Raw genomic sequence first — 15,105 nt, forward strand, 5'->3', positions numbered from 1 at the left:
CAGGAAACAGACAGACCTGCTAACACTCCTGTAACTGAGGATACGATACGTGCGCTGCGCTGCTCCAGGTGACAACAGAGAGAAGGTACACGTGGCCCTGCTTCACATTTAAGCTTTAAGTCTTTAAAGATTTGGGGTGAGGGCTGCAAAAGACAGAGGTGCACTCCATAAAAACAGGGTGAGGTGTAGCATGGGACATCCCCCCGTTACTGCTTTAGCAAATCTCGTATTTTCATAGTCATTAACTTGCTTCTTGCAACAGGGAAAACGTATCTCAAAGTGTGGGGATCAGCAGAGAAACAGGAGGAGGGTTCACCACAGCTGTACTTACACGGATTCCCCTTGCATAAATAATTCTGGTCGTTCTTTCAACAGATTCTGTTTGATCCACTTTAGCAGGTTTCTGATATCCCCTGAAAGGAGAAAGGACAGCAGTTTACAAACTGGCTGACAGCTCCTAGCTGATGCTAGAACAAAGTGATTGTTTATCCACAAAAGAATAGGAGAGGAACGTGCAGGATGGATGGGGAAAGCTGCAAACCTCCAGTCAAAGGAACCACCTCACAGGATTGGCCCTTACCAGCCCTGAACTGAACAGGCAGCTCTGTCTCAAGGGAGCTCAGAGCTCTGCCCCAAACCCCACGGTCTGGCAGAAAAGGTTTCCCACAAAGAATGAATGCAGTTCATGCTGAAGTGCCAATCCAGCAGGAGACTGTCAGTGTCCAGATTCCTCCAACCCATCCCACGTCCTGTGCGCTCTGTTATCACCTGACAAATCCCCGTTTAACTCTCTGTGTGCTTAATTAGATTTTAAAAGTCCAAACAAGCGAGTCTAAGAACCTGAAAGGAGTAAAGCAGACACTCTGGGTACCAAAACCAGCACCATCTCTTGGAGACACGAGTTCTGGGGTACAAACCTGTACATAGCCATGCACTGAGCACAGCACCAGCCACAGCAGCTGTACTTTGGACACCTGCAGTATCCCCTGGCACGGCACCTGCTGCCGTGGTGGGTTCCCCAGGCCGTGCCTGCTCCCTCCCTCGACTCTTTGTGCTTATAGCTTCTTTATTAAAGCTTAGCCTTTATCTTTCCATTTCAGTAGGTGACAGGAAGGATTTGTCTTCATGTAAAAGGAGGAGGAGACACTGCTGGCGGGTTTTTATAGTATCAATTTTACTTTGTGAGGCAAAAACAATTTCTTTAGTGATAGCATCAGTTAATTTCCTATTGGAGAGGTGAGAAGCGACAGAGGGGGGGGGGAATAATCCGTTACAGGGTTTAGAGAAGCTGACAAATTGCAATGTGGAGCTCTCCTGCATTTGCTTCTATATTTCACCATCCCACAAACCACTTCATCATTCTGAACCCACCATCAGTTATTCTCCCGGGGCTCCTTTAAACAGCCCTTTGAAAGCCCCAAAAGAGTTTTGTTTGTTTTCAAGGCGTGAGGAAGCTTTTTGAAGGCACAAATCCACCAGTGAGGGCTGGAACTCTGCTCACAGGGCGAGTGGGGATGGCAGGATGGGTTTCCACCTCTCCCTCACGTGTTGTAACCTCACTGTAGTCAAGGGGAACCTTTCTGCACACACTTCTCTGAGCTAAAATCAAACTCTACAGATGATTCCTCACGTGTTTGCTTCACAACCAGCAAAAATCAAAGCACTTGTAGTGACTCAACTCAGTCCCTGCCTCACTCCACGACTGTATGGGACCGTGGATGCTACACAGAGAGGAGCTGGGATTCTTCCAAACAACATCACCCCCATCACTTCTGTCACACCAAGGATGGAGAGCCCTGGTGTAGGCAGGTGCACATCAACTCGGTGACGGGGACATGTCCATCTGCAGCAGATGGGGGCCTCTTTTCCTAGGGAAAGGGGGAGGGGGATGCTCTGAGATTCCCTCTTCTATTCCCCCCCTGGTTTCCCAGGGCATTGGTGCCTCTGGATGACAACCTCACCCCAGCACACCGGTCCCACTGCGGGGCTGCCCAGAGCACGGCCAGTACTGCTGCCACGGAGCACTGGATCGCTCTGATCAGGGCAAAAAGAGCTGCTTTGTGTCTTAAAACTGCCCCGTGAGCTGCATCACCTGCCTGGGGCTGACCCACGACTCCCTTGTAATGATCTGTAGTTAAGAGCACAAAACAGACCATTTTCTGCCACTTTCCCAGCAACACGCAGTGGGGATGGCGAGTGTCCCTCAGAAGGTACATATATATTTATATATATACACACACACACACACACACACACATTCACACCACGCCAGTCCACCAGCCACCAGAACAAGAGCTGACTATATTCACCTTCCCCTGAAAAATGCTGCTGCAATGTAAAGCCCTCAGGATCTCACACCCAAGCGGCTCCTGCTCTCCATCACCAAGAAATGAAAGCCAGAGAGGAAGAAAGATGGAGAGGAGCCTTCAGGAGAAGGAAGGGGGGGGGACAAAGGGGACACCAGCCCCACTGCAGCAGCGTCCGCGAGCTGTTTCATATTTATGCACTTGCAGCAGGGCACACAACAATGAGCTGTGCCATATACCATTCTCCTTGCATGGAATAAGCAGCCCCTTCCTCTGGGACCTTTCAGGAGAGATCATTTAAACAGAAACACGCTGCACCAGCTGGATACAACGACAGCCACCTAGAAGCAGCCTGGACTGAAGGGGTGAGGGGGCTGATTTATTTGAGGCTGTGTTGTAGACTCCCTCACCCCTACTCCTTCCATAATAAATGTTATTTTCAGCCCCACCTGAGCCTACATTCATTTAGTCCTTCCCAGAAGTCACATACACACACATACTGAAGAATTTAGACAGTAGGAAAAAAACTGTGATACCCCTGTGCATGCCTGGAGCTTCCCCACTCCAAACATCAATGAAAATTAAGACTCCCTTCTCCACAGCCAACCTTAACACATAATAATTTCAGCTGTTTTCTTAGAATTGAATTTTTCCCCCCCCACCTTCATGTCTCTACATTCTGTACACCAATATTACTAGAACAAATCAATTACAAAGGATGAAAAATGACCAGAGCCACACCAAAAACCATCTCCTACAAGTATGATATTGAAAAGGAACAAGATTGCTTCCATTGCAAGTGGTCTGGGGAGAAGCCATCTCGCAGCTCAGTGCCTCCACCAGCAGTTTGGATCAACAGCCCAGGACTCTGAATGTTATCACGATGGAAATAACAAGAGGTAAATTACAGCACAACTGCCCATCTCTTACAGTTGACACATAGAATGTCCCTAAGACATTTTCTTTCTGATACAATGCTAGGGGTCTAACAGGTTTCCAGCTGCCTGGGCTGAGGATTTGCCAGGCAAACAGCAGGTCCTCTGCAAATGACATAGAAAGAGAGGGAAAAAAATCTCATCCTGGTCAGGCCCAATATCCACTGAGAAGTTAAACTGCCCCTAGGACACAGCAACCCTGCACCTCTGTTGGTTCCCAAGCTGGCCCCCATCCCAGGACAGGGGTATTTTTGCAGGATCATGGTTGTACCACGTGTGCTGCCATTTGGATGCAAGAGCAACCGCGTGTTTTGGCCCAGGAGTGAGGTTCAGGCGAGAGCATTTCACTCCCACGTCACCAGCTCAAGTGCAGCTCATCCCAGCAATGATACATTTTTATCATTGCTGCACAGGCTCAATGAAATCCTTTTGGTAGCCTACTCCATTTCGTTCACAGCAAACAAACATCCACACCAAACAATCCACTCTAATTATCGTTAACTGTCCTCGCCATTGGCAGCATCAGCAGAGAAGCCAGAGTGAACCAGCCAAGGAAGCTGAAATATTCCCAAACTGCAAAGGAGGGACTGAAACACATGGTAGGAAATCCCTGTCTCATTTTGTATACACAGACAGCTTCTGTTGCCTGTGCTAAGAGGACATCAAACCTCTCCAAATTCTCAGGAAAAATAATCTAAAGTTAATTAAAAAAAAAAAAAAAAAAAGAAAACCCGACAAACGTTTGAGAAAACTGCTTAGTTCAAGTGCACAGATGGGAGCTCAAATCCACAACACATGCATAAAACAAATCACCCAGCGAAACACAGAGCTCAGGAAAACCAAGTGTGTGCCTGCAGTGACACAAAGTCATTGGCTTGTCAGGCAGGATGCAGGAACTGCAGCGAGCGTGCATACAAAACCCAACAGCGCCGGCTCGTTTGCAGCCCAGCTGCACAAACACTCCTGGTCGTGGCAGACAGAGCTGCACGGGCTGCTCCGTCCCCTCACGCATCCTCCACGGCCTCATCTTCTGTCTTACCCCAACTGCTCCTCAAGGAAGAATCTGCTGAGCTTCCTCTGCAAGAGAAACGCATCTAAGACTCCATTTTAGCACCGCCTGGAACAAGAGCCCAGGTTCATGTGCACCCCCAAAACCAGGGCTGGAATCTATAGATCTTCCCCAGCTCCATGAAACCTCCTGGGCCTGACAGCTTCACCAGTGACAACTCATCAAAGGGGGCACTCGCTGTGCACAGAGAGAAACCAGGTGACTCATGTTGCTCTAGAAGGATCTCACCCCAAACTGATAAAGGTGCAGAAACACAGAAGGATTTTGCACAAGCACAATTCCAGTTGATGTGGACACGCAGCTCCCAGGGCTGCTGGCAGATTCACCCAGACACCTCCACACCCCCCGCCTGAAAACCCACACGCAGACCCGCACGAAGCAGACGGCGCCTCGAAGGGCACCCAGAGGGTGTAATCACACCCGTGTTCTCGCCTTGGTTGTAGAACTGGGAGCTTATTTCAGGGAAATAGGGGAGCCCTATAAAGGATGAACCATGGAAAATTCCCTTCTGGTCCATAATAAATAAGATCTATGCAGCACTGGTCACTAAGGGGTCAGTGCTGCAAGAGCACAGCGCTTTCCCGGGCCGCCTGGCGGGTCCCTCCCTGTGGGACACCGTTTCTTTGACCCAGAATAAGATCATTTATCATACTGACCATGGCTGAGCTCCAATTTGCTGAGGTCACTAACTCTGGACGAGCTCTGCTCCACCCACATTCTCAGCCACCGGCCTGTAACCATGACAAAGCCCCTTCCCTGCCGCTCCTCTGCCATTATTCCCCTGCCTGCATGGAAATGCATGGAAAGACAATTTGTATCTCCCTTTTCCCACTTAAGCAGCTTCTTTTTAAAACAGGCCAGCTCCCCATACCTGCCACCCCTCCAGGTGATGCCTCCTCTCTGCTTTTCAGTCTGATGGCCCTCCAGGAATCTGCTCTCCAAAAGAGCTTCTCACAAAACCTGACCTGAGGGATCCCTCAGACTCCTCCAGCCTCCCATCTGATATGCAAATCATTTGCTGAAGCAGATGATGGTGTGCCATAAACTGCAGAAAAAGACGTGGAATAGCTGATATAAATGGAGTCACAGGCAAATGGGTTTGGTTCTACACGGAGCGAGGAGCCAGGCAAAATTCTGCAGCAAGAGCAAAATCCATTTTCTCTGACAAGTGCCCAAGCCAGTCCCACCAGTGCTGGAGTGGGCAGTGATTTAAGTGCTGGGGGAAAAATGAGGGGGTAACTACAGCCAGACATAAGAGAATCCCCATCGTTGCTCTCATCTGCTCTTGTCTGCCACAAATGAACGTCAAGGTCTTGGCTTCTGTAATTCCTCTCACATCTTTTTCTCACTTCTCAGCTAGAAGAGCAATGCTCTTCTCCGTTTCCTTGTGTTCCCACAAGGGGAAGGGATCACAGAGGTCTTTCACAGCCCTCCTATTAGCAGTGAAGACTCAGATCCCAGCCACCACTGAGGAATTCTCAGCCCTGAGATTTTAATCACAGCCCTTATGAGCTGGAGAGGAGCTGCCTGGGATCTTCCTTTCCCTAGTAGGAAAACACAAGTTCAAGGGATGTCAAATCCTGCTTGCTAGCCAGCAGCAAACCTCCAGATCCATCAGCTCCTGTGACAAAAAAAGCAGCTCCAAGCTGATCCTCAGGGTAAATCTAATCCCTACTCATTTCCAAAGTCAGAGCATCTAATCCCGTAACACCCAACGCTATTGTCACTTTAGGCTCCCAAATAAATGCCAGTGCACCAAACTGTCTCTTTTAATTAGGATCACAGGTCACCAGTGCTGGCCCAGGGTCTTGCCTCTCGTTCAAAATTGTCAAAGGAAGGAACTGGGAGAACCTCAAAGACTACTGCACCGGCAGCAGTGCCAGACTGCGAATCACAGACATTAAAAATAACACCTCATTAACAGCTCCTGTGATTTTATCCCTCTGCCAGTGCAGAATTCTTCTCAGCAAAACAACATCCCGAGCCTTGCCTGCTCTGATTTTAAGATGCTTGAGCAACACAGACCTGCTACCAAATTCCCAAGGAGACCGTGCCATGGTCTAATAGTTTTTGCAGTCAGAAATCTTCTGCTAATGCACCAAACTCCCATTTCTTCATCCCTCCCTATCAATCTATGCTAGATGATATTGCGTCACCCTGGCTATAATCTGTCCTTCCCAGTGATGAAGGAGATATCCCACCTCATCCCTTTTCCCTTCATTTATCCTGCTTAACCTTGAATGTTACCGGTTAATGGTTTTTTTTTTAAGCAGCTCAGGAAGACAATTCAGAGAATGCACTGCTAACCGCGGGTGCAAAGCTTGGCTGAAAACCATCAAACTGAAATCTCCCTTCTCCCCTGTTTTCCCAGCTTCTGGGTTTTGTGTGCGTGCACACGCACCCAGGGTTGAAAAGGGGAATCTTATCACTGTTAAAACAGACTACAGGGAGCTGCTGTGAGACCCTAGACCACAGAGGAAGGTGGCTGCTGCTCTGCTGCTGCCAGCGCAGAGGGATTCCCCGGCAGCCTGGCACTGCCCTGCACGCAGCCAGCCTGACTGAGGGATTCCCCTGGGCTGGGCTCTCCCTGGCACTGCCAGCTGGATCAGAAAGTGCCTTCAAGTCAACTCCTTGCCCTCCTCCCAGCCTGGCTGGTGGCTGCTGTCCCCTCCGGCTGCTGGATGAGTCAGTGTCTCAGCTCGGCTCAGGAACTGCCATGATTTTACTCCTCTAAATACAGAAATCACGCAGAGTCCAGCCCTGGCCTCTCACTTTCAGGCTCAGATCTTCTTTGCTATTATTAGACTTTCATATACAGCAAGCACCATTAAACCGATTCCTGCCCACCCAGCCCAGCCACCCCCACAGATACTCCGAGCCCCTCAGTCTCACTTGAAAGGGGAAAAGAAAGAGCCAGTGAGATGATCAGGGTGGAGGAGAGGGGGGGTAAGATTTACAAGTGAATGGAGGTAAGAATGGAGCAGTTTGTGGGATAAAGGGGCTGCAGAGGGAGCTTTACAGATGTGCAGAGGGACGGCGGCTCATTGTTTAATTAAGCAGAAAGTGGCTCTTTTGAAAAGCAATTTTGCACAGGAGCTCTGAGCTCAGCAAACAACTCCTGCGAGTGAGGGCAGGAGGAGAAAGGAACAGCTGGCCCGGAGCCGTGTGAACCGCATGCTAAGCGGTTTAAAGGGCCCGGATCCTCCTCCCCAGCCCCTGCTCCGCTGCCACCCTCTGAACAGCGCTGTCAGCACAGCAAATCCCACCGAGAGAAAAGAGAGAGCGGGGAGGGGGGGCTGGCACACAAGGGTTATCCTGCTAGGTGTCCACACTGCAAGGCAGCGGCTGGGAAGGAGGCTGGAACAGCCAGGCTTTGTTAGCCCAGGGATTTGGTCACACAACAAGAGCTGGTTTCTCAGTGCCTGGGAAGCTCCTTCCACAATGAGTTGGGATGAGCTGATCCAGTAAGGCAGATCCACGGCCTCCTGGGAGAGGGAGCTGGGACTGGCCCAGCAAGGACATGCATTTGCTTCTCCGTCCCCTCCGAAGGATTCGCTCCCTGTGCAGAAGCCACGTGTGGCCTCGCTGGGACGGTGACCCCCCCGGAGCTGTGCAGGCAGGAGACCCACACCCGGGCTGCAAACGTGGCAGGGACCACTGGGTCACGGCGACGGCAGCCCCGCAGCATCACGCCAGGATCCCGCCGCTGCAAACACGGCTGCTCACACCCACTGCTGGGAAGGGCAGCTGGGATCCAGGGCTGAGCTGGTCCAGTCTGAGGTCTCACCCTGGGTAACACACTGAGCCCCCTTTTCCTGCCAGCAAACAAATCACCTTCCCAAGAGAGACACACAAGTAGGGGAATAAGCCCAGAGTCACCTGAGACCTGGGAGCACCGCACACTGTCGTTAAAAAGATCTGACTGCACGAGATTCCACAGAGCTATGAGGGGTTTTTTTAATCATTCTTCTAATAAGCCTCTGCATTAGCAAATACATTTTTATTCTTTCTTTGGAGCAAGTTTTTAAATGTTAGGAATAATAAACAGAGAGCAATAAAAGCATTTGAGAATATGAATAACTTAACGATGACGTCCTACCTATCGATAGCACCGGGCATTCACAGGCGACCGACGCCAACCGCCGCTCGTGATCTTACACGTTGGTTTGGCACAGCACCCCACGCCAACTCGACATGCCACGCTGTAATTTTTAAGCCATTCTGCCTGTAACACAGGTCTGATCTCTTGAGATCTCCAAGCTCTTTTCCAAGCAGATGAATGCTCCCAACTCCCCAGTAGTCCTCCATGCTGTGCAGAACAAGGCCCCTGGAAAGCAAAGCTCTCGAGGAACAGGCCATGCTCTTCTCTACGGGGATTCAACATATGCAGCAGTTGGCAGATCATTTCAATTTTTCCCTCTAAAAAATCTGATTAGCAACAGGCCTTTTACCTGGGGTTTTGGTAAAAGGAAACCACAAATAATTACCAAACCACACCGATTAAAAATTTACCCTTCCAGACTTCCAAAACACACAGTGGATTCTTGATTAACCCAGAAGGTCCAAGCGATCACTGATGAAACTGGTCACTGCTGTTCCATAAACACAAGTCCTATCACTGAAACCACAGGAGAAGATGGAATTTGAAGGCCTGGACCAGCAGCTGAACAGCACAACTGCTAAAGGCTTTACAAAATGCTCCAACCTCTGGATACAACATCCAGTAGAGAGCACAGCAGACGGGATTTGCAAACGCTCTTCATCAGCCTGTCGCTGCCGAGCTAAACCTGACACGACTACAAGGGTTAAACAACGCCAGTGACTTCCTACCCTTCCAACAGCATCCATGCAACCCTCATGGCCACAGACAAATCCAGCACTGTGAGTCCCAGGGAGATGGAGGAAGGAGCTCCGGCGTCACTCGCAGAGCAGTCACACAATGATCTGTTTGATGACTGAAGCACTCGGTTCAATCGCTGTGGCTCGTTTCAGGAAGAAGCTGCCAAATACATTTTTGGTTTTTAATTTAGGGTTTCTCTCTTTTATGCTCCATTGTCTCTAACAGCCTCTTAGAAGCTTGAAAATAAAGTTGATCTCCCTGCCAATTTAATCCTCTCTTCATGTGACAAAATATTGTTATTCCCCCAGCTGCCTTCTCCCACACCCAGTTTTTATGCAGAATAAGGCAAAGGGGCACTAATGCCTTTAGACCCTCCAACAGCATTATCAACGAGATCATCAAAACAGCCAGCAATCTGGGACAAGATTCTTGTTTAACTTGAGGTCTTCTCTCCAAAACAGCTCCAACAGATTACTCAGTCTTGCACAAAGTGTGGTTTATGTCAATGCCTATACAGACACAGCACACACCTTTCTAAGTTCTTGGCACCAACTTCAACATGCAGGCTAAGACAGCTCTGCTTTGGAAATAAAGAACTGCATTAGGATACAAAAAGCCTCTTGGATAATAAAAATAGGTCCTGCCACACAGCTGTACCCCCTCGTGGCTTGCTCTTGGCCCATTTGCAGCTTCCTTCCTCCTGCCTTTCCTAATCCCTCCAGGAACTCATCTCCAGGCATCAAAAAAGGACAGAGAATCAAACCTTCTTGAAAAAGTTACCTGGATCTGGAACCCACCTACTTTCCACCTAGGAAAAAGGAAGTGACCACATAAGAATGAGTTCTTCATTCTTATATAATAACATATAATATAATAACATCTAATATAACATAATAACAACACTATTATCATTCAGAGAACACTGCCTTTGTCAACCATGGAGCACAGCTTGTTTTAGTCACATAAATATTTGTAGGCATTTATTCACATAATTTTCTACCTCCCCTCACCTCTAGGATACATATAAAAATGCCTAAACAATTAAAATATGGCTGGGTCCAATGTCCCAGAGAGAAGCAGCTGCTCCACAAAAAGGAGGACAAAGGCAAAAATAACCTAGAAAGAAAGGAAGAGTGGGTAAGAGAGGCCAAAATGGACAAAAATAAGCTTGACAGTTAATGAAATCAGTTAAAACGGGGTTAGAAGTGCAGGTCTTCAAGCAGTCTTTACACTACAGATCTGTCCCCAGAGGATTAGGTGATGGACATAGGGGGTAAGGTAAGCAACAGGATGCTGAGCTGTTTTATTTCTCTAACCATTGTCGTTCTGGTTGCATGAGGGCAGCAGGGAACATACTACACAGATCTTTATTTATCCAGAGATGGGTGAATGAAACTTGCTTAATATGAATGATGAAAATACACAGCATTAGGAACAATCTAGAATTGCAAGAATTTACCAAATTTCTTAATCACTTGTTTCTTGATCAGTTTCTACTGGTTCCTCACCACTGCAACATCATTCTCATCTGGAAATCTTATCAGGGGTGTCTCCAGTGATCCCTTACTGAGACACAATAACCCCACATCTGCCTACCCCATCCCTGTGCTGGGTGTAAATGTCATTACAGCAGAGGCCTCACAATTCAGTGTCTGCTCCTCAGCTGCTGCAATCCACAACCTGCCCAAAAACTACAACCTCCCTATCGCTGAATGCTCATGAGAGCAGCAGGGTGCAAACCCGGGGAGCTGGGAATGGCACTGTCCACCCTGACACTCCTGCTACAGGGACAGCAGCATCTGAAAAACGAGGCAGTGTGAAAAGCTGGGAGCAATAATGTGTTAGATGAATCTGGAATGAATCACTGGAGATCATGAATTTGAACCCTGAGATCTTCAGGGAAGAATAAATCCAGCTCCTAGAGAAGTCTACAGAAGTCTCCCCAGCAACTTCAAGTGGGGATGGATTAGGTCGCACACAACTGCATCGCTGACAACCACTGGGCTAGAAGAATCACACTTTGATATTAATCCCCCTCTTCCCCTGGCAGAAATAAACATCTCGTGTAATAACGCCTTCCTCTGGAGCGTCTGATCGTGGTCTGAACACCAGCAATGAGGTGGATATCTGTGGGTATTTTAAACTTACAGAACACTGAAGAAAATGATGTTCTAGCCCCCAAGTTTATAAACCATCTAAACAAGTGTTTTGGTATTTCTTTACTATCTTCCATTTAAGGATCTTAAGTGCTTTAGCGGTGCTGGAACCTAACGCTGAACTCTCAGGTGGTACATGAAAGCATGACTACTGCTTCACTAGCAACAGGGGAAAGTTAAGCAACACGACTAAACTCACAAAGCAAATCAGCATCAGGTCCTGTTTCTGGATCCCTAGTCCTCAACCACAAGATAAGACACTATTCCAGTGCTCCTATTATATTTGAATTACACCTACTTATGTCCAAGCATCAAAAGCGCTTCTACCGATCTCTAATTACTTCCAGGCACGGCAAGAAGATTTCAGGCCTGAACGTTCACAGCACATAGATTATGGTATTAGCCATTCATGAGATATTAGTTGTTAACATTCCCTGATGCTTTGTATTATTTTTGGTTTATAATCCCACTCTCAAATAGCATAAAGCATTGCTATCTAGCCAGAAGAATTCAAAACATACCTGCGGCAAAATTACGTTGTAACTGAAGTATGCACACACATAAGGGAAAAGAAAAGAGTTAGCACAGCACTTCCCAGTGTTGATATTCCACATCACAAACCACAGGTTATGGCTGTTTATCACTGGGACACTCAAGTCTTTAGTTGAACAGCACCCTGTGTTTAATCGTAGGGAAGGCTGGAGGCAGGATGTCCAGCGTCACGTTCCAGCATCAGCTTTGCTCTTTTCAGCTGCATAGTTCATACAAAACAATTCCATAGACTTGAAAATCAAAGGAGCAGATTTACATTGCACTGCTACACACACTCCCACATCTCTGTGCACTACATATATAGGCACACACACACACACACATATATATATATGCCTCTTGGAAACCTCGGAATGGGCAAGAAAAAACAAAGCAGAGAGGAGGTTCCTGGTGGTTTCAAGCATCAAACAAGACAAATGTAGATTTGATGGAAACATTCAGAGGCTGTTGTCTATCCAGGAGGAAGGAGGCAAAAGTCTTAAGGAAGGAGTTGATAACAGCACAGCAAAGATGCTCAAACTATTTCTGCTTGGTATTTACTTTGAGGATTAACCATCATCTGCCAAGCTATCTGATCCACAGCAGGTCTGAAAGTGCTTTTAAAACACATTGAATCTTGTTGCCAACTAATGAAACTGCCGTACAAACCAGCTTTGTTTCATTTGTTGTCGTTCTTTCAAGTTATCCAAAAGGTTCTGATACTCACAAGGCTCTGGTTGACAAGGCAAAGTCACCTGATGCTTTTTGACACCATCGAACAAGAGCTCTGCACCACCTCTGAAATAAAAACAACGAACCACTGAGATGTTGGTTTATTGTCAGAAGGAAGACAGCACAAAAGAGGCGATTTACATAGATGCCACGACAGAGAAAACAAATGACACAGACTATATTCAGCACAGGATTCTCTTTGTCTTTTTTTCCCCATGTTTGTAGGGGAAGCTGCCATCTCCCATCACCAGCACACACACACACACAGGAGGCTCCGTTACGGGCCAGAACCCCTCCCAGCAGAACAGGAGGATTGCTCTGTCCCAGCGCGGCGCCCGGCCCATCGCCTTCCCTCTCCCTGCAGCCATCATCGCCTCCACTCCAATAAAACTACAGCCCCCACGCCAGCCCCAACACCACTCACCCCTAACACCTTTTGGGCCAGAAGTCTCAAGGTGTCTCACAAAACATGAAAAATCGTAGCATCCTCCTGGGATAAACATTCCCCCAGTTCCCACTTGCAAACAGAGGACACGAGTCAGACGCGGTTACGCAGCGAGTCAGCGGCAGAGCCAGCAGCCCCTGAGTCCTGGCCACCATCTCTTCATCTACTTACTACAAAGTGTTCCCTCTCGGAAGGGATTTGACCAGGAGAAGCAAGCAGAGCAAGCAATGATGATAAGTTAAAGTAAAAATAAATAAATACACAATGTTCCTCCACTGAACACCCTGATTAACGTCGCTCCTCTGATATCCAGAGCGCGCTGGGGGAACAGCCGCAGATAACTAAGCGGTGGCCTCTGCAAGCACAAGAGATCAAGGGTGAGCAAAACATGCAGAGGCTGGCAAATACAGGAGCTGGTCCTCACACCTCAAAAACTGGGATTTAAATTGGGTCCAGGTACCTAAAATCTTTAGGCTCTTAGAAAGAGCCTCAGCAAGCTCCTCACCTCTATTCCCTTTCTGGAAAAAAAACCAATTGTGAATATAGAATCACAGAATCATCACAGACTGGTTTGGGTTGGAAGGGACCTTAAAGCTCACCCAGTCCCAACCCCCCTGCCATCAGCAGGGACACCTTCCACTAGACCAGGTTGCTCAAAGCCTCATCCAGCCTGGATATCTCGAGCTTTACAAACATAAATCAGTTTTCTTGATGTTGTGAGGCCACTGGCCAAACTCAGAAGATTATAAAACTTTATCACATGAGTAGGGACGTGGATAAAAACCACAAATGCTACTTTAAGATATGGGACATAGATAGTGTGAGCTCTTGACTCCAGACTGAACAGGATGGGCAAAGTTTTATCAATTAGGAAACTCTTAAAAAAAACTCAACTCACTTGACACTCAGCTGAGATAGAAACTTGCTGAGATTTACAACTGTGGCAAACTGTTCCTTCAACTTAAATGCAGATTATTTTAAGAAAATTTTCTTATGAAGTTACTTTCTGGAAACTTATTGGTGCCTCACATCCCTTTGAAAACCAACACAATAAAGAGAAGTATTTAAAATAAATAATCCCCACCTAAATATCAACCAAGATACATCCAGATGTTACTAAAGTTCCTTTAAATTCGATATCTAAAAATGCCACAGTAGGTTTTCTTGGCTCTGCAATGGGAAGAGCACAACAGAACCCTTGTTACACCCTCGGCAGCGTTACTTATATGCAGCAACTCTCCTAAAGAGCACTCTTGTTGGTGTTCTTCCACAGCTCACAAAAAAAGAGTTATCTGAAAATTGAAGCAGCGATTATCACCACGAGCCGAGATTCATGCGAGGGAACAAGTCACAGCAATTATATGAAAAACATTTTTTTATGTAATGAAAACAAGGTCACGCTTTGTTACAGTGGGAAATGTAGATTGCAAGATAAGGTCCTTCTGTAATGCGCTAGCTGTGGGGAACTCAGCTGTGATCCGTACATAGAGAGCTCATTTATGCATTTCCAAGGGAAGCAAAAATGCATCTCACTCTTCTGGGAAAAATTAGGAGAGTTGCTGCAGCTGGAAGTGGGAAAGACTGAGGAAAGGATTCTTAAGGAGAAGGGTATTTAAAGGGTTATGGCGTTTCTGTGCTTGTGAAAGGGTGGGAAAAAGCAAATAAACAGTAGCCTTTTAGCTTCTGGTAAAAGGAGGCTTTAACAAAACAACACAAGCATTTCCACAAATGTGCACAGACTTCCACTGCAAACACTTCAACTTCCCAGCGCCAGAGCGTTGGCAACGCAGATACTACAGCAGCCAAGACCTGAAAGTCACAGTGCTACAAAGCCAGGACCTGCTATTTTACACTGAAATGAAATGACTGAAACACAGAGCGAGTGTGTGTGTACGGGCACATAAAACACACACTTATGGAGAGGTACAGAGAAAAGAAGCCGAAAAACGAGTGCAGGGTTTTTATAAACAATTTTAATAATTAAAAATATATATAAAAGGTTAAAAGGGGAGACAGGAAAGGCCGCACAGAGCCAGAAGCGAGGCCACGCCGCCGCCTCGCCGCAGACGGGCAGGGCAGGGCAGGGCAGGG

General features: G+C 47.4%; 1 protein-coding gene across 1 annotated transcript in view; it reads right to left on the bottom strand.

Annotated features, from left to right (window-relative positions):
• URM1 (ubiquitin related modifier 1) overlaps positions 1-12,657 on the bottom strand; it is a gene marked incomplete at its 5' end in the record, with an annotated part of 14,435 nt that extends 1,778 nt beyond the window's left edge. The window contains 2 exons of the mRNA XM_029087427.1: positions 332-413; positions 12,565-12,657. Of these exons, the coding sequence (XP_028943260.1) occupies positions 332-413; positions 12,565-12,657 (175 nt within the window). The remainder of the gene's footprint in view (positions 1-331; positions 414-12,564) is intronic.
• Between the last annotated feature and the right edge of the window lie 2,448 nt (positions 12,658-15,105).

Source organism: Antrostomus carolinensis, unplaced genomic scaffold (genome assembly GCF_000700745.2).
Source record: "Antrostomus carolinensis isolate BGI_N321 unplaced genomic scaffold, ASM70074v2 scaffold13531, whole genome shotgun sequence".
Lineage (NCBI taxonomy): Eukaryota > Metazoa > Chordata > Aves > Caprimulgiformes > Caprimulgidae > Antrostomus > Antrostomus carolinensis.